Source organism: Mesocricetus auratus, unplaced genomic scaffold (genome assembly GCF_017639785.1).
Source record: "Mesocricetus auratus isolate SY011 unplaced genomic scaffold, BCM_Maur_2.0 Super-Scaffold_100676, whole genome shotgun sequence".
In the NCBI taxonomy this organism is placed as follows: domain Eukaryota; kingdom Metazoa; phylum Chordata; class Mammalia; order Rodentia; family Cricetidae; genus Mesocricetus; species Mesocricetus auratus.
The window spans coordinates 147,951,538-147,978,458 of NW_024429266.1; the positions used below are offsets into that span (position 1 = coordinate 147,951,538).

Sequence of the window (26,921 nt, forward strand, 5' to 3'; positions counted from 1 at the left end):
AAGAAAACCTGGATAGTAAGCACATGAGGAATTTATTTAAAATACATTGAAATTGAGTATGATGGCACACATTTTAAATCCCAGCATTCGGAAAGCAGAGGCAGATGGATCTCTGAGCTTGAAGCCGGCTTGGTCTACATAGACCCTGTTTAGGGGTGTGTGTGTGTGTGTGTGTGTGTGTACACAAAAATATATAATATATACACATATAACTTTCTGCAGGAAGAGTGTGGAACTTATCTTAGAAAATAATTTGGAAAGAGAGACAAATCATAGCCCCCATTCAGAATCAGATCATAGTCTGTCCCATCCCACGCCTGGAAGGGCACTGCCAACACATCTCCCACTGGGGTCAGGTTGTTACTTGCCACCAAATACATTTTCTTCAGGCTTTTTTTCTTTGTTGTTTTAGGGTCTCATTAAGTAGCCAGCCTGGCCTGAAATACTCTATGTATTCCAGATTGGCTTTTCTCACTGTTTGTTGTCTTGCTCAGCCTCCTTAGTGTTAGGATTGCAGATCTGTGCTGTCACACGTGGCCTAAAGAAACATTTGTGGACAGAAACTACATCCAGCTATGGTAGGGCTTGCCTGTAAACTAGCACACAGAAGGCTGAGGCAAAAGGATGTAACAGGAGCTTGAGGACACCATGGTCCACGTATCATGACCCTATCTTTTTTTGTTGTTGTTTTTTTGAGACAGGGTTTTTCTGTATTGCTTTGAAGGGTGTCCTGGAACTTGCCCTGAAGACCAGGCTGGCCTGGAACTCACAGATATCTACCTGCCTCTGCCTCCTAAGTGCTGGGATTAAAGGCGTGAGCCACCAACACTTGGCACATGACCCTATCTTTAAAAAGGGAAAAATATGGCAAAAGCATGGGAAGCATCTGCAGATTACATACTAGTCTACACTTTCTGTTGAGAGCTGCTCATTATGTTATTTGCATAAGAAAGATTTACCCTTTGATTTCATTGCTCTTGCTGTTCCCACATTTGAGTCAGTGTTTCCCTATTTGTCTCAGACTTGCTTCGAACACCTCAGCCTCAGAAGGGCTGAGATTACACCAAAACATCTGGCTCTCTGACTCTTACATCTCTCTCTCTCTTCTTCTCTTCCTCCTCTGAAGGAAGATCTTGTATATCACAAACAGACCTCAAGTTGTTTAGACAAGGAATTTCTTGCCTGGCAGAGTCAGGTGGATCTCTGCAAGTTTAAGGCCAGCCTGGTCTACAGAGTGAGTTCCGGGAGAGCCTCCAGAGCTATAGAGAAACCCTGTCTGGGGGGGGAGGGGGAGCATAGACAAGGGATTTCTGGTCTTTCTGCCCCTGTCTTCCAAATGCTGTAAATACAAATGTATTGGTACGTGACTGGTCTATGGTTCACTAGGGTTTGGATCCAGGATTTTGTGCATATTAGGCAAGCATTCTATCAACTGAGCTGCATCCCCACCCCCTGGCTTAATTTGCTGTGTGGGGGTTAATTGGTAGAGGCCTCTAGAGGTCAGAGACATAAGAAGCCACTGCACACAAATAAATGTAAAGGCAGAACAAATAGTATCTCTCATTTCAAATTTATTGAGACAAGATTTTGCTCTGTAGGAGCAATCCTCCTACCTCACCTTCCTGAATGCCATGTTTGCAGGCATGAGCTTCCACATTTGACAGTGCAATATCTCTTCTTAAATATGTTCATTCTGTTTGTGTAGATGTGAGTGTGTGGAAGTTGCCTCCAAGAATGTCTGTGCATTTTTTGTGTGCATATGAGGGAGGCCAGAAGAGGGCATCAGATTCACAGGGACTGGAGTTACAGATGGTTGTGAGATGTCGTGGGGGTGCTGGAAACCGAACTCTAATCCTCTAGAAGAGTAGCCAGTGCTCTTAACCTCTGAGCCCTTCATACTGCTCTGTATTACTATCTGCAAACTAAAATAATATCTTTCAGAAGATTTCTCAGGAGCATGGTTGCATGGTTGCAGCTACTTGGGAAGCCTAGATAGGGAGGATTGTGAGTTTGAATCAGCTTAGTCTAGACATCAAAGTGAGAACTGGTCAAAACAACAACAGACTCCACTATCTCTACATAATGCTAAAGAATGTATGTATAACAAACATATCGGAAAATGTTATACCATTTTGCAAAGAGTAAGGTACTGTACTCTAAATACTGTCCTGTCACTATCTCTGGCTTCAGCAAGGTAGATACTATAATTAAATTTCAAAATGCAGTATTTAATTTATATTGATTTGTATCCTAGGGATTTTCTTTTTGCTTAGTTTATATTATCATATTTATTTATTGATTGGTTTTGAGATGGAATTTCACCATGTAGCTTGAACTCGTGGTCTTCCTGTCTTTGCTTCCCAAGTGTAGGGATAACAGGCAGGCAGTGTCCATTTCCAGCCCTGGAATTTCTTGTAGGCACAAAATTTGCTGAGATGCTATGGCATTTTCAGTGTTCACCCAACTTCCACTAAGAGTAAGTAGCATCATACATAACCATGGTACAGTTACCAAAATAAATTGAAACAGGAAAATACTGTTAACTTCAGACTTTAGCCATTTTTTCACCAGGTGGTGGTGTCGAATGCCTTTAATCTCAGCACTCTGGAGGCAGAGGCAGGCGGATCTCTGTGAGTTTGAGACCAGCCTGATCTACAAGAGCTAGTCCCAGGACAGTCTCCAAAGCCACAGAGAAACCCTGTCTCGAAAAACAAAACAACCCCCCCCCCAAAATCTTCTCTTTCCCCCACTGAGAACCCTGTCTATCCCAGGATCCAATACAAGATACCATACTATGTCCAGTGGTCATTGTATCTTCCCTTCAGTCTGGGAGGATTGTCTTACATGATACTTTTGAGGGGTATTCGTTATGGTTCATTGTTTAGATTAGAGCTCCTAAGGCTATTGAGTTAAGGCACACTTTTAGATCAGAAGGCTGTGGTCTAATGATGAAACTGTCAGTAATGTTTTAGAGGAAGCAACCATGAAACTGTGCCAGTGTCTGTTTCTTCTTTACATTTCACCAACTAATTTTAGCTTCTGTGGGTGCATGTTGCCTGTAGTAATTACTAAGATGGTGTTTTTCATTTTGTTCCTCCTCTGTTAACTAGTATACATCAAGGACAAGCTGTTTTCACCAATCTAGGATCCGAGGAAGGGTTTCTTGTTCTATTATCCAGTTTTAATTTTAAGCCTTTTTTAAAAGAAGGTTTTACTTTTATATGTTTGAGTCTTTTACCTGTGCATGTCTGGGCACCACATGTTAACAGAGGCCAGAAGTGGGCAATGGGTCCCGGGAAACTGGAATTGCAGATGTTATGAGCTGTCATATGGGAGCTGGGAACCAAACCTGAGTCCTCTGCAAGAGCAGCCAGTGCTCTAACTCTCCAGCATCTTTTCATCAAAATGTCCTTTTTTAAAAAGTTGTTTATTGGGGCTGGAGAGATGGCTCAGAGGTTAAGAGCACTGACTGCTGTACCAGAGGTCCTGAGTTCAATTCCCAGCAACCACATGGTGGCTCACAACCATCTATAATTCAATCTGGTGCCCTCTTCTGGCATGTATATGTAATAAATAAATAAATCTTTAAAAAAAGTTGTTTTTTTTTTTTTAAAGATTTATTTATTACACATACAGTGTTCTGCCTACATGCCAGAAGAGGGGACCAGATTGAATTGTGGATGGTTGTGAGCCATCATGTGATTGCTGGGAACTGAACTCAGGACCCCTGGAAGAGCAATCAGTGCTCTTAACCTCTGAGCTATCTCTCCAGCCCAAAAAAGTTGTTTATTTATATTTTATGTGCACTGGTGTTTTGCCTGTGTATGTCTGTGTGAGGGTGTTGGGTCCTCTGGAACTGGAGTTACACACAGTTGTGAGCTGCCATGTGGGTGCTAGAAATTGAACCAGGGTCCTCTCGAAGAGCAATCAGTGCTCTTAACCGCTGAGCCATCTCTCCAGCCTCCTAAAATGTCTTTTTAAAAAGAGTGGCTTTGGGCTTGGGATGTAGTTCAGTTGGAAGAGTGCTTGCTTGGCTTGCCCAAAGTCCTAGATCGAATTCCCCATACTGAATGAAACCAAGTGTAGTTTTACACACCTGTAATCCTGGCTCTTTGAAACTGAAGTTTAAGGTTTCCTCTGGTATATAGTGAATTTGAGGCTAGCCTAAGCTACGTGAGACTGTCTCAAAACAACAACAAAAAAGACAGTTTGTTTCTGGCTTGTGCTAGAGATGAGCCCAGACTCTCTCCTTTACTGAACTAGTACTACTAGTACTAGCTCTGCTAGTACTATACCACAGAACTACCTCCAGATCTAGTACACTTTTTTTTTCTTCTCAAGACAGGGTTTCTCTGTGGCTTTAGAGGCTGTATGGAACTAGTTCTTATAGACCAGGCTGGTCTTGAACTCACAGAGATTTGCCTGCCTCTGCCTCCCAAGTACTGGGATTACAGCGTGTGCCACCATGGCCAGGCTGTTCTAGTACAATTTCTTAAAGGGGTCAAGTTGTTTTAGAAAATGTCTGGCATCTGAATTTATTTTTTGTTTTTTTAAGCTTGATAAGCCAGGCTTGGTGGTACATTCAAGTAATCCAGGGATGGGAGGTAGAGACAAGGAGATCACAGGTTCTAGTCCACTTTTAAATACATAGTGAGATTCTGTCTAATAAAAGAAAGTTTATTAGACTTAGGTTAGACTTTTATGACATGAGTCCTTTGTAAGTGATACTGTCTGTATTTTATAGTTTCTTGCTGACTACATTTGCTATGGAGTCATAATGGTAACAGCCAAGGCTTTCACTTTGAAGTCAGGTTCTTTATCCCTTTGCAATTTGCTAAGTAGTATATTTGCAGATGTTGGCATGCTGTGAATGTCTAATTCCATACTGGTTTTAATCCTGCATTGTTAAAACTTTCTGTGTATTTATTTAACAAGCATTCTTCTGTAAAGAAGAGTGGCCCTTCTGTCCCTAAAGTCTACTTGCCCTGACTATTCTGAGCTCTTGCTCAAAATGCAGGATAAATGCTTCTCTTTCCTCTTGTAGTTCTCCTTTTTGGAGTAGTAAGCACCAGCATTAAAACTTTGCATTGGCTGGACAGTGGTGGCACACACCTTTAATCCCAGCACTTGGGAAGCAAAGGCAGGTAGATCTCTGTGAGTTCGACATCCGGCTGGTCTACAAATAGGCTCCAAAGCCACAGAGAAACCCTGTCTCGAGAAAAAAAAAAAAAGAACAACTTTGCGTTGGATGTATGACCTTCTCTTTCTGAGTACTTGAGATTACAAGTATGAGCCCACCGTGCTTGTCAAAACAAATAAATCTAAAATGGTAAATTGTTTCCTCTGTTCCAGATACGTTGGTAACCTTTCCCGAGATGTGACGGAAGCTCTCATCCTTCAGCTCTTTAGCCAGATTGGACCTTGTAAAAACTGCAAAATGATTATGGATGTAAGGGTATTTCACTCAGTCAATGTTCTTTCTTTCATTTTTTTAAAACATGAAGGCCTTCATTACTTCAGAACTTCTTCATTAATGTCTAATTCATAAGGATCTTAGTGAATCTGTGATTAACCTGTCTAGTAGACAGTCAAATTTAATTCTTTTGCTAACTGAAGGAAGAAAGTTGAACTAAACATTTTTAGAAAAAAATAGTGTGTATGTGCTCTTCTTATAAGATGTATCCAGGCATCAGAATTGTTTTACATGTAGTGTCAATAAATTGAATAATCTACAAGTCCACTTATTAGATTGGTAATTGGGGTAGACATTTAATATAATGAAAACATATTTTTAGCTTCATTTTTAAAGGTTTTCTTGCATGTCTATCAGATCTTAATGTATAGAAAACACATCAAACTTATTCATATGGTTGGTGTTAACTATGAATAATATCTAGTTTTTATTTTTATTTTTTTTAAAGATTTATTTATTATGTATACAGCATTCTCCTTGCATATATGCCTGCAGGTCAGACAGGGTACCAGATCTCATTACAGATGGTTGAGCCACCATCTGGTTGCTGGGAATTGAACTCAGGACCTCTGGAAGAGCAGTCAGTGCTCTTAACCTCTGAGCCATCTCTCCAGCCCCAATATATCTAGTTTTTAAAGCAAAGTTCATTGTTTATGTATACAGGTAAACACATATATATGTGCACATGTGTGTAGAGGCCAGATGTCAACATTGGTGGTTCTTTATGCATAAACAGTAGATAGGGTCTTAAAGTATAATCCAAGATGACATGGAACTTGCTTTATAAGCTAGGATGACTGCAGTTTTCCTGACTTAGCTTCTCAGGTGCTGATACTACAATGTGCCACCCCAGCCTGGCAATTAATTGATTGTTTTGCTTGTTTGCTTATTTGTTTTTGAGGCCTGAAACTTGAAATGTTCTGCCTTAGCCTCCATTGTAGAATGAGAGTTTTTTAATTTAATTTTATGTTTATCCCTATGCTTTGAAATTTTGGGATTGGTTTCCTTTAGTAATTCCTAGAAAGCTTAGAAAGAATTGAACTGATTATAAAGTCATTTAATATTCCGCACTGGTAAGTTCAGACTGTTAGATTTATTTTCTGCTTCAATTTATCATAAAATATCATGAAGCCAGGTGTGGCAGTGCATGCCTATAATCTCAGAACTCAGCGGGCAGAGGCAGGAAGATAACTGCAGTTTGAAGGACACTCTAATCTACATAGTAGGTTCCAGACCAGCCAGAGCTCTATAGAAAAACTGCCAATAAATAAACAAACAGATCTTGCTTTGGGGCAGAAGTTCGCTCAGTTGTAGAGGAGTGCTTCCTTAGCAGGCACATGGCCCTGGGTTTTGGGCTCCAGCACTAGGAGAAAAGAAAAAAAAAATGCAGGTTTTATTTATTGTATCCCAGTTAACCAGCAGAAAAGAAGAGGCATTTTGCTTTTGTCTTTTGAAAGTCTTTAGACTCACCCAGGATGTCCTCGGCATTCCTGAACAGATATTTTTTGTCAGATTTAAAATTTTTATTTCATATAATGAGTGTTTTGCATGCCTGATGCCAATGGAGGTCAGAAAACGCTGTCAGATCCCCTGAAATTGGAGTTTACAGATGGTTATGAACCACCATGTGAGTTCTGGGAAACAAACATGGGTCTTCTGCAAGAGCAACTGTTCAGCTCCCAAGTGAAGAAATTTTTAAACGCTTTGCAACAGGCAAAGAGCTAGTTTCAGAAATCCACATTTTAAAACCCATTGTCAGTATGATCAGGGTCTGCTTAGTGTTCATAACCTAGTTTAAGAACAGGATGGACAAGATTAGTTAATTTTCTTTTAAATGAAAGAGTAAGCTTAAAATTGACTTCTGTATTTCTTCTCCAACAGACGGCGGGAAATGACCCATACTGTTTTGTGGAGTTTCATGAGCATCGTCATGCAGCTGCAGCACTGGCTGCTATGAATGGGCGGAAGATAATGGGTAAGGTAAGCTGTCATAATTACAGAAGGTGACTTGCACTGGAAAAGCATTTTTCTTTCTCATCCTCCTGCCTCTCATCCAATTTTATGCAGTGCTTGTAGTGGAGCTAGGGCTTCAAACAGCACTCCACAACAGAGCTGCATCCCCACCTCTTGAAATAGAAAGTTTTAAGTTAGTTTTTACCTTGTTTCTGCTTTAGAACCATTATATCCTATATTTATGGCAAAGTTTCAGCAATTTGTATTTGTATTTAAAAAAAAACGGTAGGAGTAGGCTATAGAAATGGACCAGTATTAAGAGAACTGGTTACTCTTCCAGGTCCTGGGTTAACCTACATGGTGACTCACAATTATCTGTAACTCCAATCCTATGAAATCTGATGTTTTCTTTTTTCCTCTGAGAAAACTGCACACACATGATGCATAGATGTACATTCAAACCAAACACCCAAATGTGAATAAATAAAAATAGAAATAAAAGATCTGGGGCTGGAGAGATGACTCAGAGGTTAAATGCACTACTGGTTGCTCTTCCAGCTGTCCTGGGTTCAATTCCTAGCAACCACATGGTGGCTCACAACCGTCTGTAATGAGATCTGGTGCCCTTTTCTGGCCATCAAGCATACATTTCAGGCAGAACACTGTGTACATAAGTAAGTAAATCATTTTAAAAAGAAAAGAAAAAAAAGGAGCTGACCATGGTGTCACACACTTTTAATTTCAGCACTCGGGAGGCAAAGGCAGGTGGATCTCTATGAGTTCAAGGCCAGCCTGGTCTGCAGAGTAGGTTCCAAGTCAGCCAAGGCTATAATAATCTTCAATGAGTGAATGAATGAATTGATAGGCTAAAGCCTCTAGAGACCAGAGACCTGTGTTAGCTCCTTTTTCTCTGTCATGCTGTGTACATGATAAACCCTAGATAGTTATGGAGCTACTCAAATTTGGATGAAACATAATAATAATATGGAGTACTAATAAAAAGGCATGTATGAGTAACTTTGATTTTAAAGAGAAATGTGGCCAGATGGTGATGGCATATGCCTTTAATCCTAATACTCAGGAGGCAGAAGCAGGTAGATCTCTTAAGTTCCAGGCCAACCTGTTCTACAGAGCAAGTTCTAGAAAAACCAGGACTATACAAAGAAACCCTATCTCTAAAAACTAAACATAATAAAAATAGTAAAAGCCAGGCCTAGTGATGTGTGTCTTTAATCCCAGCATTGCAAAAGCAAAGGCAAGTGGATCTCTTTTGAGTTGGAGGCCAGACTGGTCTACATAATGATTTCCAGGATAGCTAGAGCTACATAATGAGACCCTGTCTTCAAAAAAAAAAAAAAAAAGAAAGAAAGAAAAGAAAAAAGAACAATAAAACAGAACCAAAAATTTGAAAATAAGTTATTTGAACATTAGCTTAGGGTTTGCCAAACATATCTATATTAGCTGGACCTGAATGCTAAGGCAAGAAACTTGCTAGTTCAAGGCTATAGAGTGAATTCTTGAGTTCACCCTGGCAGACTTAGTGACTCATCTTAGAGTAAAATATAGAGATGGGCAGAGCCAAAGATATAGTTCAGTAGTAGATTGTTTGTGCACAATTTGTGAGGCTCTAGTTTCAATACCCAGAACCATAAAAAAAAAAAAAAAAGATGTTGAGAGGTTGTAGAGAGCACTCAGTGGTTAAGAGCACCTGCTAGTCTTCCAGAGCATCTGGATTTGATTCCAGTACCCACATGATAGCTCACAGCCTTCTGTAACTCTGGGTCCAGGGGATTCATTGCCCTCTTTCGAATCTTTACAGGTATTAGGCACAGATATATACAGACTTAGATGAAGGCAAAACATCTATGTACATAAATAAAATAAAAAGAACAGAAAGGGATCTGGAAAAACGGCTCAGCAGGTAAGATCACTGGCTGAGGACCTGTGTTCAATTCCAGCACCTACATGGCAGCTCACCACTTTCTGGAATTGCAACTCAAGTTCAGATACCTTCACAGAGACACACATGCAGGCAAAAACAGCAGTGCCCATAAAATAAATAATTTAAAAAAATGGAAACAATTTGTATTTACCAGTTAGAATTTGTCAAACTAGTCCTGAAGGTGAATGCTAGACTAATTAATACAGGCATCCCCTACACTTTGCCCTGTATCACAGGAAAATGTCATTTTGAGCATTCTTTGTTTTTTTGGTTTTGGTTTTGCTTTGGTTTGGTTTCTTTTTCAAGACAGGGTTTCTCTGTGTAGCCCTGGCTATTCTAGAACTTGCTTTGTAGACCAGGCTGGCCTGGAGCTCAGAGATCCGCCTGCTGTTGCCTCCTGAGTGCTGGGATTAAAGATGTGTGCCACCACCGATCGGCTTGAGCTTTAACTTTATGAAATATAAATATTTAGGGTTTTTTTGTTTGTTTGTTTTAGGAAGTCAAAGTGAATTGGGCAACCACCCCTAGCAGTCAAAAGAAAGATACAAGCAGTAAGTACATTTGATGCCCTGTGGGCATTTGTTGTATTATACCCCATAGTTCTATTTTAAAGCATATAGCATCATACATGTTTGCAGTAATATTTTGATCGTTATCCTGATATGATTTAATGTGTTTGTGTTAATAAATTTAAGAACAAATCTAATCTTTGTCATCAGGTAGTACCGTTGTCAGCACACAGCGTTCACAAGGTAATTGTATCTTCTTAAACATAAAATGAACTCTCTTGAAAGGGTATTCACTAACCACCTTGAGTTTTTTATTTGATATTGGTTGGGGGGAGTGGGGTGGAAGGATATAGTTATTTTTATGTTTCTGGCAATATTTTTCCCCTTCTTCCCATTGTTTACCAAGTGTGGCTTGTCCACGACTTTGTTGCTAGTTCAAGCTCTCTGTCCCCCTTGGTAGCAGCTGATGCCTTAGAAATACTTTCACCACGTAAAGGGCAAGATACCCTACTTCCCTGAGGTCACCTGGGCTTCATACCCAAATCTTCCAAGTGCTCAAGTTGCTCCTGAAACAGTGTTTCCGGAAGAGCAACCCAGTGTGTTGCTTAAGGCCTGCAAATAGGGGTAACTTTTCTTTCCAAATCTACTTTGTCAAAGTTGATATATGTGTCCATTTTAAAGTGTTCTTGAGCAAGTTTGGCTTTTCAAATGTTTCTTTGAGAATTATCTTAAAAAAACAAAGCTTCACATATGGGATGGTTATTTCTCACCAATGCTCTTTTAATGGTGCTGATATAAAGTGAAGGGATTACTGTTTTCATTCTGTTGCCTTCAGTCTTAGTTCACTTGCACATGGATTCACATAAACTGAATGGTGTAATGTCTGGGCAACCAAAACTGTTGGCTTTTGAGAAAACTGTCAAATACTTTAACATCAAACTGTTGCATTGCAAGGTATTTCTTTGATTGTTCTTCACAAAATTGTGGCTAAACCAATTATTTCATATAGCTAGCTAGCTTCAGTAAATTGCCTTAAATAAGGTAAATCTGTTCTTCATAACTCGCATTACTACCACTTAATTGTAATTTGTAAAGCATAGATATAGTAATAAAATGAAAAACAGTAAATAATTACTATTAGAATGATAACTAAGTCTTACTTTTTTTGCAGAACTGAAAGTTTTATATGTTGTTAGTTTGTTTCCTAGACCCTTCTAAGGACTGACTGTAATTAGACAGTGACTGCCAGCTCTGGGATCTGTCAGTCTCTTTAGAAGACTCCTGTGTTGCTAACTCTGAGTTGTTATGTTTAAGACTGATAGGATTTTATAGCGAGGACAGTATTTTATACCTGATTATGTAGTCTATGCATTATTTTAAGAATTCTTTATTGCATCAATTGTAGTACTTAAATTCTGAAGTTGTATTTTTCTTTTCACTCCCCTCCTTCCTTTGTAAGATCATTTCCATGTGTTTGTTGGTGACCTCAGTCCAGAAATCACAACTGAAGATATCAAAGCAGCTTTTGCACCGTTTGGGAGAATTTCGTAAGTTACAACAGATAAATAAAACACTTTTAATTAGAAGTGATTTTACATAATAATAACTGTAACTTTGTTGTGACTGTGAACCTTAATTTTAACACTTTAAATAGAACATATTCCATTATTTAGAAATCATCCAAGAGTCTTACCAGCAGGTTATGCTCCCACTAGTGAGTAACTAATTGATCTTTGGTTGTCTTAGACCCTTGCTCAGTTAGCAGCACTTCATCAGACTGCTGTCATAGACATTTTTAAACTCCTGAAAGTGTGCTGTGATTAAAGAGTTATTCAGGCACTTGTATGATTACATGCATTTTATGTTAATTTAATAAAATAAAACCTCAACAGTTTTGATTGAAAAAGCAGTTGTTAAATGTTACTTCCTTGACATTTAATTCCTACCCTGCTTTAAAACTTAGCAATAGTGCTTTGTACTATTTTGGAAAACATTACATTTGATAGTAGCTATGTATTTCAGGAGCTTTGTCAGTATTAATTCAGGGTAGTATTCGTCATAAAAGAGCTTGAGAAGTCTGAAAAGCATGCCATATTACAGTAAGAATAACAAGCAGTTTCAGTGTTTATTCAGAAGCAGTTGTTGAGTTTAGGGGAAGTTTTATAGGGTTTCTGATTCCTATGTTATTGTGTCACTAGAGCAAAAATAAAAAGGGAGTTCTAGCTATGACTAGTTTGAGCAAAACAGCAGATAAAGGTGAGGAGATTAGAAAGTAGATGCCCATAGCATTGTGATGAGTTTTCAATTGAGAGTTGCAGTTGGTTGAAAGACTCACCTTGAGGGTAAGACAGGATTGGAGCTTACAAATGGACTTTTCTGTTAAATGACACTTTCCTTTATGAGAACTGGGTAAGAAAACAATAAGATTCTAAATTCTTGGTTGTTTTTTTATAAGCTGTGTTAGAATTTCAGTAGTGGTTGGTTTGCTTTCAAGTATCTAGACTAGGCAGGTCTTACTTTAACTTTTTCTGTCAAGCTCTAAAAGTCCTTCTCTGCAAATCTTGTACATTTTCAATTTGGTGTAGAGAATCTTGGTAAGTTTCATCCTGTCCTCAGAGTAGTCACAGGACTACAGAAGGCTTAAGAGTTCCATGCTGCTTTCTGTGCAGGTCATTTTAGAAGGAAGTAAGGGTTAAGTATATTTCAGGGGCTTATACTTCTGAGACACTGGAAAAAAGAAAAATGCTTTTCTAACATTGTGAACAAGTGGAATAGCTATTTTGGTGGATTTTTAATTTTGGTTGAATTACCTTTTCTGGTGAGAGTTTTAGTTAGAAATTTAGACAAAGATTGAAGGGCTGATAAAATGGTTCAACAGATAAAGTTGCTTGCTACCAAGCCTGATAATCTGAATTCAATCCCAGAACTCCACATGGTGGACAGAGAAAGCTGACTCCTGAAAATTGTCCTCTGACTTCCATACATCCATACACACAGACACAGACACACACACACACACACACACACACACACTATTTTTTTAAATGTACAGTTAAATGACCTTCAAGTTTTGAAGTTTCATGACTTTGATATTATAAACTAGTCTATCTATTTGCTAAATATGACTACATCATATTTTTAGTCTGGACTTTTATTTGTGTATTTTCACATGTGTGTGGGTGTGTATGGGCGTGCGTATGTCATCCTCTATCACTCTCCACGTCATACATTGAGGCAGAATTTCTCACTAAAACCGAGAGCTCAACAATTCTAGTCTGGCAGCTTACTCTGAGCTCAACAATTCCACTAGTCTGGCAGCTTACCCTGAATATCCCTTGTATCTGCCCCCCAAGTACTGGAATTCAAGGTGGGCTGCCACCCTGAACTGATGTTTATGTGCTGGAGATCTGAACTCAGGTCCTTTCATTTGCATGCTAGCGCGTTATCTGCTGAGCTGCTGAGCTGTTTTCCCAGCCCCAGTATTTGGATTTTCTTAAGGGCTCATAATTGTTAGTATATTAATTTTTTTCTTGATAAGGCCTTTCTGTTGAGGTGTGTTTAAATGTTAGCTTATACAGGAAGTTAGCTTTCCTAAATTTAAAAACTTATTTGACAATTGAAAATACACATTCGGTTTTTGTTGGTGTTGTTTCTTGTCTTAAGGCAACAGACTGATAAGAATATTAAAGAGTTTTTACAGTAGATATCTCTGTAGGCAGTTTATACCATGCTTTATTTATAGAAGGTGTGAGGTACATGATGGTGTGTTAAATATATAATGTGAAAATAATTCTTTCCCTAATTTATATAACTCAAGTGTTACTTGAGTTTAGGGTCATATAGCAAATTTTGATATAGAAATAAATCAACTAGCAAATTAAATGCATGTGTGCCTTGTAGATAATAGTTACGGAGAAAGGGCTTACATTAGTTTTCCCTAATCATCAAAATCTCTCATTTTGATTGCACTTAATAAGACACTTCTAAACTGATCTAAAATATGCTTGTGTATACTTACAATTACATTGCATGGCTTTCTGACTTGGGTTCTTGTAAACATGCCTGTTTTGTTCATGTGTCTTGAGAGAACAAGCATTGTGACATACCTGGCTAATTTAAAATAGATTGCCTGTGAAGCACAATTTGAGTCCAATTTTTTGAGGTATGGAGTTTTAGCTATCGTGGCTGGGTTTTTACTCAATCTCAAATAATAGGGCTCTGGTTATTTTGCAGAGTGTCTCTGAAGAATGGACAGAATTGCCCTGGCTAACTACAAGCTACGGTTCACAGTGGATAAATGTTGGCGTGCTTTTTTACTTTTTGACTTTTTAAAACTTTGTTTCATGTCTTGTAGTTTCCAATCAATCTTAATATGAATGCTATTATAAAATTCAGTACAAAATCTTTCTTAGTTTAAAAGTAAAATGTGTTTGTAGTATTCTTATTCTTCAATGATTTAGCATTTCTGAAAATGTCAAGTTCTCAAAATTTACCGTAGCCCAAAATGGGGGTATATATTCATCTGAGAAAATGAAGTAATTAGTTTAAGGGATATTCATATTTTATCCTTTAGTTTTCAGTTTTGTATTTTAATATTTTGGATGATTAGGTCAAATATGGTACCAAATAGTAAATTATAAATTGCATGGTTAAAGAAGGACAATGTATCATACCTGAAATCTTGTAATTATTAAGTGATTAATGGGAACATCTGTTTTAACCATGCTTAATATTTAGATGTTCATAAAATGTTCTGAAGTAGGAAACGTTAAAATATAGATTTATATTTAAGGCATTATTGATTTGCATGTCTATAAAATTAACCCTCACTGGTCAATAAATAAGTTTTAGAGAATAAAAGGTGGTTTTATAGTAACGGTTTACTGTTAGTGAAGGTGAAACATAAAAATGAATTGTATGTGCCTCTCATTTTATGCCCCAAAGGGCAGTTTACAAAACTGAATTTCTGGTGGCTTCTGTTTCAGAGATGCCCGTGTGGTAAAAGACATGGCTACGGGGAAGTCTAAGGGATATGGCTTTGTCTCCTTTTTCAACAAATGGGTGAGCAGAATCAGAAGTGCATGCACAGTGCTTAGAGAAGGATGAAAATATTTAGGTTGTTTTAATCCTTTTGTCTACTGTCTATCTAGTTCATTGATAATTAGCATCTTTACTAGAAAACAGTCTCTGTTATTCTGTTTGGTTATTTAGTCATTTAGCACTTGATACATGCAAAATACTGATTGCTTCAAGCAAAGCAAACTAAAAATGCTTACAACCAAAAAAACAAGCCCAAAATATTTTGTCAAGGTACTTTGATGATTTGTAATTGCTCTGTTATCCCAAAGACTGAGAGACGTATACTGCTGCTGTGCCTATGTATCCTTACCCCTGTTTTGCATTTCCCAAATTCATTATCCAGGAAGTGGATAAAGACAGTGTTGCAGTTTTGAAAAGCTTTTGGTTATTGTGATTCATAAGGCACTTTCATTATTTATTTATTCAGCTATTTGTTTATTTATTTATTTTTATGGTTTTTTCAGGCAGGGTTTCTCTGTGTAACGGTCCTGGCTGTCCTGGAACTCACTTTGTAGACGGGCTGGTCTCGAACTCACTGAGATCTGCCTGCCTCTGCCTCCTAAGTGCTGGGATTAAAGGTGTGCACCACCGCTGCCTGGCTCATTTTCATTTTTTAAAATCTGCAAAAAGCATCACATGGTCTTTATTGCTATAAGTTATTTGTAATATCAACTAATTGCAGCTTCTTTATTGTCTCTAATGTGCGGAACAGGATGCGGAAAATGCCATTCAGCAGATGGGTGGCCAGTGGCTTGGTGGAAGACAAATCAGAACTAACTGGGCAACCCGAAAGCCTCCAGCTCCAAAGAGTACATATGAGTGTAGGTGCATTGGAGAAGAGAAGCAATGTGGAATTGTGGAGAGAAAATACACTAGATTTTAAATGTTAGAGCTGTTCCTGGAGACTTATTGCAGAAATAGATGAGAAGCAGATCAAGACTACTGTTCAAAATGTACTTAGTTTTCATTTTTGTGATTTTAAATAATTAGCTCTAATGTCAAGTCTCCTGCTGAATAGAGCACATGGAATAATGCTTATGCATTCTTGGGGGAGGCTTAATCCTAAACTAAATGTTTAGTAAAACACTATACAATATGTGTTATAGACATTTTGACTGAGGGAAACTGCCATTATAGTAGGGTAGTTAATGAGTTAATCCTTCCAAATCTGTGTAATGATTTGACGATAGAAAATGTTCTCTCTTCCCAGTGAATACCAAACAACTGTCATATGATGAGGTTGTAAGTCAGTCTAGCCCCAGCAACTGCACTGTGTACTGTGGAGGTGTGACGTCCGGACTGACAGGTATGGGGAGTTTGCCTTCTTGAAACTAGCTTAAACTTTGTAAAGCTTCATATTTATATGTTTTTAATAGTGTAAACTCTTCTTTTGTTGTTTGTTTTTGTTTTCTAACAGAACAATTAATGCGTCAGACTTTTTCTCCATTTGGACAAATAATGGAAATTCGAGTCTTCCCAGATAAAGGATATTCATTTGTTCGGTAGGGGTAGTTTCTTTCTATGTTATTTTCTTAAGAAATAATTTTGAGCATTTAATATTGTGATTTCTTAAGAATTTGTCTTGGGGGCTGTAGAGAAGACTCAGTGGTTAAGAGCATCAGCTGCTCTTCCAGAGGTCCTGAGTTCAATTCCCAACAACCACATGGTGGCTCACAACCATCTATAGTGGAATCTGATACCTTCTTCTGACATGCAGATATACATGCAGATACATAAAATAAACTTTAAAAAAAAAAAAGAATTTGGGGGCTGGAGAGATGGCTCAGAGGTTAAAAGCACTGGCTGTTCTTCCAGAGGTCCTGAGTTCAATTCCCAGCAACAACCTGGTAGCTCACAACCATCTGTAATGAGATCTGGTGCCCTCTTCTGTCATGCAGGCAGAACACTGTATATATAATAAATAAATCTTTAAAAAAAAAAAAGAATTTGTCTTGGCTTTGCAGGACGGTGGTAGCACAGGCCTTTAATCATAGCACTTGGGAGGTAGAGGCAGGAGAATCTTTGTGAGTTCGAAGCTAGTCTGGTCTGGAGCAAGTTCTAGGGTAGGCTCCAAAGCTACAGAGAAACACTATCTTGAAAAACCAAAGGGGAAAAAATTCTTTTTGAATTTGTCTTGCCTTGATTGCTTAAGCTCAAGTGCATTCCCTTGAAATGAAACCTGAGAGAGAAACATCTTTAGCATATAGCTGTGTGTGCTCATTTATTTATTTATTTTTTTTAAGTTTATTTATTTATTGTGTATTCAGTCTTTTGCCTGCATGCCAGCAGAGGGCACCAGACCTCATTCAAGGTAGTTGTAAGCCACCATGTGGTTTCCAGGAATTGAACTGAAGACCTCTGGAAGAATAGTCAGTGCTCTTAACCACTGAGCCATCTCTCGAGCCCCCTCTTCTTTTTTTTTTTTTTAATTGACAAGGTCTTACTGTGAAAGACCTGAAGTTGTCAGGCTGAATGCCTCGTGACGTCCCGAGCTCAATAACCAGACAGTTGGATGCAAACTGCAAGAGGTTTATTGTTTACACAGGCGTCTGCGGGCACTCCAGCAGCCTTAGCTAGCTGAGAGCCCCGGGCTTTAGGACAGTTTTCTTTTTATGTACATAATTTTGGCAAGCAAAGCAATAGGGGTATTGTAAAAAGCGGAGCCACTGCAGGTGCAGATCTGGGCAAGCAATAGGGATATTGTAAGAAGCACGGGCATAACTCATCCTTCCTGGAGAAACCACAAGGTCAAGATTAAACTTATCTTAACAGCCTGCCGGTGTCCTGCATCAGCACTCTGGACCAGATGTTCTTTTTAATTCGACCTTGTTCCCTGCCTAGGGGAAGAGACCTTGGGGAATTTTCCACTGAGGCAACCTTCGGAGTCTCAAAAAGGGGGGGGGTGTATTGAAGTCTTTCAACTGTACTGCTCTGGCTGGCCTCAAACTCAGAGCTCCAACTGCCTCACCTTCCAAGTGCTGGGATTAAAGGCTACTTAATGGTGTGTGTGTGTGTGTGTGTGTGTGTGTGTGTGTGTGTGTGTGTGTATTATATATGTTTTGGTTTTTTGATAAATTATATATTTTTGTAACTCCCTCTGTCCAACACAAGATGACCTCCATTAAAACAAATTCCCTATGACAGGCATGGTGGTGCATATCTATAGCCATAGCACTTGAGAGGTTGAAGATTTCCACAGCTTTTTTTCTTTTCTTTTGGTTTCTCTGTGGCTTTGGAGGCTGTCCTGGAACTTGATCTTTGTAGACCAGGCTAGTCTCAAACTCACAGACATCCACATGCCTCTGCCTCCTGAGTGCTGGCATTAAAGGCATGTGCCACCCCGCTAGGCTAAATCTCTACAGCTTTAAGATCTTTAAAAAGAAAATAGTGAGTGGAGCTGGAGAGATGGCTCAGAGGTTAAGAGCACTGGCTGTTCTTCCAAAGGTCCTGAGTTCAATTCCCAGCAACCACATGGTGGCTCACAACCATCTGTAATGAGATCTAGTGACCTCTTCTGGCATGTAGGCATATACACAGGCAGAACACTGTATACATAATAAGTTTTTTTTTTTTTTTTTTTTGGTTTTTCGAGACAGGGTTTCTCTGTGGCTTTGGAGACTGTCCTGGAACTTGCTTGGTAGTCCAGGCTCGTCTCGAACTCACAGAGATCCACCTGCCTCTGCCTCCCAAGTGCTGGGATTAAAGGCGTGTGCCACCAACGCCCGGCTAATTTTTTTATTTTTAGGTATTTATTTATTTTGGTTTTTCGAGACAGGGTTTCTCTGTATTGTTTTGGAGACTGTCCTGGAACTTAGTCTTTGTAGACCAGGCTGGCCTGGAACTCACAGAGATGTGCCTGCCTCTGCCTCCCGAGTGCTGGGATTAAAGGCATGCGCCACCAACGCCAGACTTATAAGTAATTTTTAAAGTGCATATATTTAAAACAAAACAAAAAAAAAAGATAGCAAAAGAAAAGTCCCAATATTTTGGTGGGTAGGTAGGGATCAGTTCAGAATCCTCTATTTTTTTTTCATGCTTATTTTGCTTTTTTCCCCCAAATGGTAATCAAAATTATTTTTCATGATTTTTAAAAAACGTTTGTGTTCATAAATACTTAGAGAACTTATATTGGTGATTCTTAATATTGTTTCCAATAGGTTCAGTTCCCATGAAAGTGCAGCGCATGCGATTGTCTCTGTTAATGGTACTACCATTGAAGGGCATGTGGTGAAATGCTATTGGGGCAAAGAGACTCTTGATATGATAAATCCTGTGCAACAGGTGAGAGGGTCCTTGACTTTGGGATGGATTTGCTGGGCTAGTAATGAGGTTGCTTTAAAATGAAGCTTGTTGATAATCCTTGTTAACGAGTTTCTAGCTCACTTCATAGTACATAAGGGCTCTTCCTACGTGTATTATAGTTCCGGAGTGGTGTGTCATGGATTGCAGTGGTGACATGATGAGTGTAACCGCCTCAGTTGACTCATGCTCACACAGTGGATTTTAAAATGCTCCGCCAAACCTAACAGGGTATTAAATCTTTTCTTAATACTTGGTAGATTTATTCACAATGATTTGGAGAACTCACAAGCATGCTTGACCCAACTGAACAAAAAGTAAAGCTATAGGTATATGTAGACTTTAGTATTGCTGCTTTTTCTTTTTCTATGCAACTTCCAGTGGTCCAAACTTAACCCCACAGAGACTTCTATGAGGGAATTGTAAATGGAGCATAGAGGTGCCAGTAAGAAAAACCCTAAATTACATGTATAGACTTCTTAGGTTCTCAATCTAGACGAAACAACATGTACAGTTATGAGCATCAAGGTCAATGTTGATCATTAGTCTTTTGCCTGAGCCTTTGCAAGACTGCCATTTAGATCACCAAATAGTTTCAGTATAATGGCACTTTTTTCAGTGGGGTGGGTGTGTGCGCTTGTGAGATGATGATGATGCTGGGGTTGAATCCAGGCCTCACATAGATTCAGAAAGCACTCATTCTATCACTGAGTTACATTCTCCCAGGCCTGACCTATTATTTCAGTTGTGGTGATGGCCCTGTGCTTTGGCTGTGTGGTATATTAAAAGTGTATATAGAAAGAACTTCAAGTAATACTAAATTATCTTGTAATTTTACTTGATAGCAGCAAAATCAAATTGGATATCCACCACCAACATATGGCCAGTGGGGCCAGTGGTATGGAAATGCACAACAGATTGGTCAGTATGTGCCTAATGGTTGGCAAGTACCTGCCTATGGAATGTATGGCCAGCCGTGGAGCCAGCAGGCATTCAAGTAAGTACATTTGCTCTTTGCCTTTCTTAACCTTGGAAAACATCAGAAAGAAACCAAGTGTTGAATAGATCATGTGGACCCCTTTTATTGTATTTTATTTATTTGTGTGACACACATACCGCTTTGTATTCATGGTGGCCAGGAGAAAACTTGTGGGGGTTCTTTCCTTCTACCACATGAGTTGTGGTGTTCAAGCTCAGGTTCCAGCTTAGTGACAAGCACTTGACTCATCTTACCAGTCCCTTTGTTTTGTTTTCTGAGGCAAGATCTTAGGAAGCCCACACTGGCCTTGAACTTAATATAAAACTGAGGGTGACCTTGAACTCTTACTCCTCATGCTTCTATCTCCCAGTTACAGTGTTTGAACAATACACTCAAATTAAATCTACTTTCTAGTGAAAAGTACTTGATAGCTACATGACTGTAGCTCCTTATCTATTCTTTTTTCAATTTTATTTATTTTTGTTTTATGCACATTAGTATTTTGCCTGCATGTGTGTCTCTGTGAGTGTGTTGAATCCCCTGGAACTGAGGTGGCCATGTAGGTGCTGGGAATTGAACCCAGGACCACTAAGACATCTCTGCAGCTTCTTTACCTGTCCTTGTTTTGTTTTGTTTTTGCTTTGTCTTTTGAGACAGGGTTTCTTTTTCTGTGTAGCTTTGGAGGCTGTCCTGGAACTCTCACTCTGTAGACCAGGCTGGCCTTGCACTCAGAGATCCTCTTGCCTCTGCCTCCCAAGTGCTGGGATTAAAGGTGAGCACCACCAACTCCCAGCTCTTACCTATTCTTCAATACATGTTTTAAAGATGTACTTTATGTCTGTGAGTCTCTTGCCTACCTATATGTTTGTGGTGCCTGCAGTGGTCAAAAGAAGGCATTGAATCACTTGGAATGGATGATTGTAAGCCACCATATGGGTACTGGAAATTGAATTTGGGTCTTCTACAAGAGCAACAATTGCTCTTAACTCGTGAGCCAACTCTTGCATCCATGAGATATAGATTATTCACCCATGGAAAAGGTCTCTTTCCTTTATATGGGTTCCAGCTGTGAAAAGTACCCCTTCTCTCTGTGTGTCTGCTCCTCTGCCAAAGAATTTGGCCTCTGAGATGAAAGGCTGCTCTAGGAACTTTTCTTGAGGGACCCAAACTCTATGGTCCCTCAATTGCACCATGTAGGCTATTAGCTTCAGTGTTTTTGCTAGTGTTACTTGTGTCTGCCCACTAAACAGGTTTCACAGTTTATCAAGGGCATTTGTTGTTGTTGTTTTTTTTTTCGAGACAGGGTTTCTCTGTGGCTTTGGAGGCTGTCCTGGAACTCACTTTGTAGACCAGGCTGGCCTCGAACTCACAGAAATCCGCCTGCCTCTGCCTCACGAGTGCTGGGATTAAAGGCGTGCGCCACCAACGCCCGGCTATCAAGGGCATTTGTAAAATGGTTTGGTTCTTCATTCCCAAGGTAACTAACCAATGTCGCACATATGTTGATCAAATTTGTCAAAGTTGATCCTGTGATGATGTGGAACTCTGGCATCACTCCAGCCTCTGGTATTTCTGTTGTTGGCCAGTGCAGACCTGGTCATCCCCACATGGCCCTGGCCTTCCCTAAGAGCAGATAAAGTGAAGGAGCAGTACAAGTGATTTGATGTGCATTGTGTGTGTGTCAAAGATTTGTTCATACACTGTTATGTCATACCCCAGATGATGCCATTTTATTTACATTTCTAAAGAACAAACTGGGGTTGTAAGTACAGTATATCAAGATATACTGTAAGGCAGGTGAGGTGGCACATATCTTTAATCCCAGCACTCAGGAGGCAGAAGCTGGTAGATCTCTATAATTTGGAGGCTAGCCTGATCTACATAGCAAGTGCCATGCTAGCTCAGACAACAGTCCTTTTTTCAAAGAAAAAGAAAAAAAGATATACTCTGTCTGAAATTGTCAGATTGGAAATATTCTGTAGTGGATCTAGGAAGATGGCTGAGCAGTTAAGATCACTTGTTGTTTCCACAGATGACCGGGTTCTCAGCACCTACATGACAGCACAGCCATCTACAATTCCAGTCCAAGAGATCCAACACCCTTTTTCAGCCTTAGTAGGTCCTAGGCATGCTGTGCACATTCATACATGCAGGCAAAAAGTCAAACACATAAAAATAAATCTTAAAAAACAAAAACAGTAAAGATAAGACCTAAGCTGCTTTATAGTTTTCCTTGAGTATTGTAGATGTTTGTTCTCCCTATACTTGGTATCAAGGATTTTTTTGTTTGTTTTTTAAGATTTATTTATTTATTACATATACAGTATACTGCCTACATGCCAAAAGAGGACACCAGATTGAATTATAGGTGGTTGTGAACTACCATATGGTTGCTGGGAATTGAACTCAGGACCCCTGGAAGAGCAGTTAGTACTCTTAACCTCTGAGCCATCTCTCCATCCCTGTTTGTTTCACTGTGTGGCCCTGGCTGTTCTGAAACCACTATGTAGACCAGGCTGACCTCAAATTCATAGAGATCCACCTGTCTCTGCTTCTCCAGAGCTGGGATTAACTACCCAGCTTAAAACTGTTTTCTTAGCTGTAATTAAAAAAAAAATTAAAATGCATACACACACACATATATGTATGGGATTTTTTTTTTTTAATTTTCTGGTTTTCAAGACAGCGTTTCTCTGTAGCTTTGGAGAGTATTTTGGAACTTGTTTGTAGAGTAGGCTACCCTGGAACTCACAGAGATTCACCTGTCTCTGCATTCTGATTGCTGGGATTAAAGACCACCATCCATCTGGGGATGCTTATTTTTAAGAGAAAATACTTTTGTTTGTTTTTCCTGACTTAACGGTTTTTCTCATATTTGGATTAAGAAAAGGTATGCTCCTCTGTATGTGTTACTCACTCCTGGCCTGACATTGTTTTAACAATGGATTTCCCTCCCCTCTGCTTCTCTCACTTTTCTAACAGTCAGACCCAGTCTTCTGCACCCTGGATGGGACCCAATTACAGTGTGCCGCCACCTCAAGGGCAGAATGGCAGCATGCTTCCTAATCAGCCTGCTGGGTATCGAGTGGCAGGGTATGAAACTCAGTGAAAACAGACTACAGAATGGAAGCCAGTGGCTTGACTGCTACAGGGAGGGTAGGAATCAGTCAGTACAAATGCCAGATAACAATGTATTTATTTAAAAGATTCATTTTTTTAATCATGAAATTACTTTCATCCACATTGTTTTAAAAAGGAACAAAATGGTGGATGTCTGCCAATTTTTGCCTTCATTATCTTTTTGATAAAGTTTCTCAGATCCTTGTTTTAAAGACAAATGCAGGGATTGCTGCCGCTTTTTAAAAATTAAGAGGCAGAAAATTGCACAATGTTGAACTTTTTTCCACTAAAGTAGCGTGCAGTTTAGTTTGCATTCCTGGTATGATTTAAAATATGTAATATAGATGTAAAAAGAGAAGCCAAACTTGTGCAAAGTCTAGAAGTTCTTTATAACTTTCAGCATATGCACAATTCTGTGTTAGTTTTAAAGAGTAGGCATTACATGACCTATGCCATCTCCACTGTTACCCCTTTTGAATTTTTAAATGTAAATTATTAGTTTATATCATTTTGTATCTACATTTTTCACAAACTTGTCCTGCCTTATGAAAATTCTGTAAAATATTGTTAAATGAAAAAAATGATGTTCACTTAGACTGAAAACTTTTCTCAGATGGACTGATAATTGCATTCATCTTGTTTTTATATGAGAAGGTGCCTCAAGGATTCCCTGTTGGATTTGTTTAAAGGGATTTTTATCTTCTGTGATAAACTTTGCCATCTACCAAGAACTATAAAAACAACTTGTGACTAAGGAGACTCTGCAGCGTGCTAAGTCCTCACCCACATCAGCTTCATGTATCAGCATCTATGTTTACACGTGTTATTTTCTGAGAGATTTCCACAAGTAATATTTTGAAGTTAGCAACCTTTGTATGTCATTCCTTTCCTAAAGGTGTCATGAAGAGTTGGCGTGAGACGGGTTTTACGTTTGCATGTGAATATCACATACACACTTTGGTAGTCTTTGATACAAGCTCATCTGTTCTTGTTTTCAAGAATTTTGAGACACAAAGTTGTATGTAAAGGAATATATTAATTTGTTTTCTAGTTATATTTACTTGAAAGAGTAAATCCACTTCATTATGTACAAATGATAGCTGTGAAACTGTAGAATATTCCTCTGTCAGGCTTGGGATTCATTAAGAACTCCAAAATTAGCCTGTAGGACCAGCTGGGCAAAACTTTTTTAAATATTCAGTGGCCAAAATATGAACAAACAAACAAACAAACAAACCCTTAAAATTCTACCTCTTTAAATAGCCATCAAGGAAGAGGCTCCTCAACATAGGCAAGACTTTGGTTCTTTGGTACCTGATCTCATGGAGCTTCCACATTATTATTTTTGAGGTTTGCTCTTTGATGGCATTGTTCTTGCCTTGGGATTTCTAATACATTTCAGAGTCTCTTGGTTTGGTTTGGTTTCAGTGATGACCACAACCTCCTCCTTGACATCAGAGAGAAAGGAGCCCCTGTGAATTGTGGGTTTTGAGACCCGCAGAGAGCTCCCAGCATATTACTTAGGCCTGTGGAATTGGAAGCATTTCCTGGCCTGTATCTTCCAGGTAGGAGCACATGACTCTAACCTGTTTTCTAAGCCAGTCCTCTTGTAAAAACAGAGCCCAGGAAGATAGCTTGAAATGTGTGCTTCTCTGGAGCTCAGTTCTATGCAGTTGTGCTGATGTTTCATTAAGTCACTGTGTATTTTTAAGTACTAATACATTGAAATTTGCTTTATGGAAGATGAATAAATTTTTTAAAATACTTGGAAATTTTATTTCTTTGTAAACTTCTACAGATCAGGACAGGCAATAAAAGCAGCTTAAATGAAATAAAAAAAATTTAAAAACCACACATCAGGAAGCTATTTTGGCTAATTCTTTTTTAGCTATCTTATTTCTTTTCTTCTGACTTTTGTTTTTATTTTAGCACCCTCAGAATTTTTCTCTATTAAAGAATTTTACTTCCTTTGCAACTCAGATTGCAGGATCATTTAGTCACAAGTAATTTATTTTGTGCAAAAGTGTAGTTTCTTCTTTTGACTCAGTACTGAGACTTACTAGCAGCATGTTCTTATTGCACAGATTTTAAAATTCATGTTGTGGTAGTGACGTGTTCCTGTTGAAAGACTGACATTTTCAGGAACATAGATGGTGTTGGTTTAAATTTCAATGTTCAATCATTTAAATCGTTTTCAACCTAAAAAACTTCCTCTTGGTGTAAGTATCAGGTAAGGAAATTAAGGTTTTTAAAGTGAAGTTCTTTGCAATATGCATTCAGATTTTATTCTCTGGTACTGTAAAGAACCTGAGTGACTCTCAGTGGGTCCTGGAGCCAGTATTCTTTATCCTGACTGTTTGGATATTAAAATTCCTTTATGTTTTCTATGACCTGTGGGATCTTTTTGCAGTGATTATTGTGTGTGAGATTTTTTTCCTTGTGCAGGTTATTATTAACACTCAATCAGGTGTTTCATGGGAGTTCTTTCACTGTATCCCAGAAGCCAAAACGTGTGCATAGAAAATTTTAAAAAGTAAATCTTTCAAATGTGTGATGATTTCTAAAAATCTAAAAAACTATCACTTATTGGTCTGGTGACCTGGCTCAGCAGGTAAAGGTGACTGTCACCAAGCCTGCTGGCCCGAGTTTGATCCTTGGAACACACTTAGTGGAAGTAGAGAACTAACTCTCAACAAGTTGTCCTCTTACCTCCACATGTGTGAGCCCCCACCCCCATGACCACAGATATAAATAAGCATTTAAACCTGTTGGTTTTTCTCTTTTTTGTTGTTTTTCGAGACAGGGTTTCTCTGTGGCTTTGGGAATGTGTAGCCCAGGCTGGCCTTAAACTCGTGATCCTCCTGTCTCTGCCTCCTTCAGCAAATCCTCCCAGCATGCACCACCACAACCCACTGGTTTTCTTTTATTTACTTACTTACATATTTATTTATTTATTTATTTATTTATTTATTTTCTTTGTTTTTTCAAGGCAGAGTTTCTCTGTGGCTTTGGAGGCTGTCCTGGAGCTAGCTAGCTCTTGTAGACCAGGCTGGTCTCAAACTCACAGAGATCCGCCTACCTCTGTGTTGGGATTAAAGGCGTGCACTACTGCTGCCGCCGCCACCACCACCACCACCCGGCTGTTTTTTCTTTTTAATATGCATCATATATGTTTGCATCTGTGCTTGTGAGTGCAGGGGCCCATGGATGCCAGAAGAGAGGGTGTTGAAATCCTGGAGCTGGTAGTTGTGAGCTGCCTGACATTGGTGCTAGGAACTGAACTATGAAAGAACAGTACATGCCCTTAACCACTGAGCTTTCTTTCCAGCCCCTCTTTTCTATTTTTTTGCTTGTTCATTTTGTTTTGAGTCGGTTTCACTACTTATGAGTGCTAGGATTAAGGCCTGTCTTGGTTACTGTTTTATTGCTGTGAGGAAACACCATGACCAGACCAACTTATACCAGAAAATTTTTAATTGGGGCTTGCTTACATAGGGTTAAGTTCATTATCATCATGGTGAAGAGTGTGGTGACAGGCAGGCATGGTGCTGAGCAATATCTGAGAGG

The 26,921-nt window shown here is 39.0% G+C and overlaps 1 protein-coding gene across 9 annotated transcripts in view; it reads left to right on the forward strand.

Annotated features, from left to right (window-relative positions):
- Tia1 (TIA1 cytotoxic granule associated RNA binding protein) overlaps window positions 1-25,744 on the forward strand; it is a 32,150-nt gene extending 6,406 nt beyond the window's left edge. Inside the window, exons 2-13 of one of the 9 annotated variants that reach the window (XM_021227756.2) lie at window positions 5,353-5,455; window positions 7,355-7,453; window positions 9,865-9,919; window positions 10,088-10,120; window positions 11,337-11,424; window positions 14,863-14,938; window positions 15,669-15,777; window positions 16,167-16,262; window positions 16,374-16,458; window positions 19,114-19,237; window positions 20,101-20,252; window positions 23,217-25,744. In XM_021227756.2, coding sequence (XP_021083415.1) covers window positions 5,353-5,455; window positions 7,355-7,453; window positions 9,865-9,919; window positions 10,088-10,120; window positions 11,337-11,424; window positions 14,863-14,938; window positions 15,669-15,777; window positions 16,167-16,262; window positions 16,374-16,458; window positions 19,114-19,237; window positions 20,101-20,252; window positions 23,217-23,343 — 1,147 coding nt within the window. In that variant the 3' untranslated portion in view covers window positions 23,344-25,744. The other 8 variants (XM_013114216.3, XM_021227757.2, XM_013114217.3 and 5 more) reach the window with 8 other exon arrangements.
- The last annotated feature ends 1,177 nt before the right edge of the window (window positions 25,745-26,921 follow it).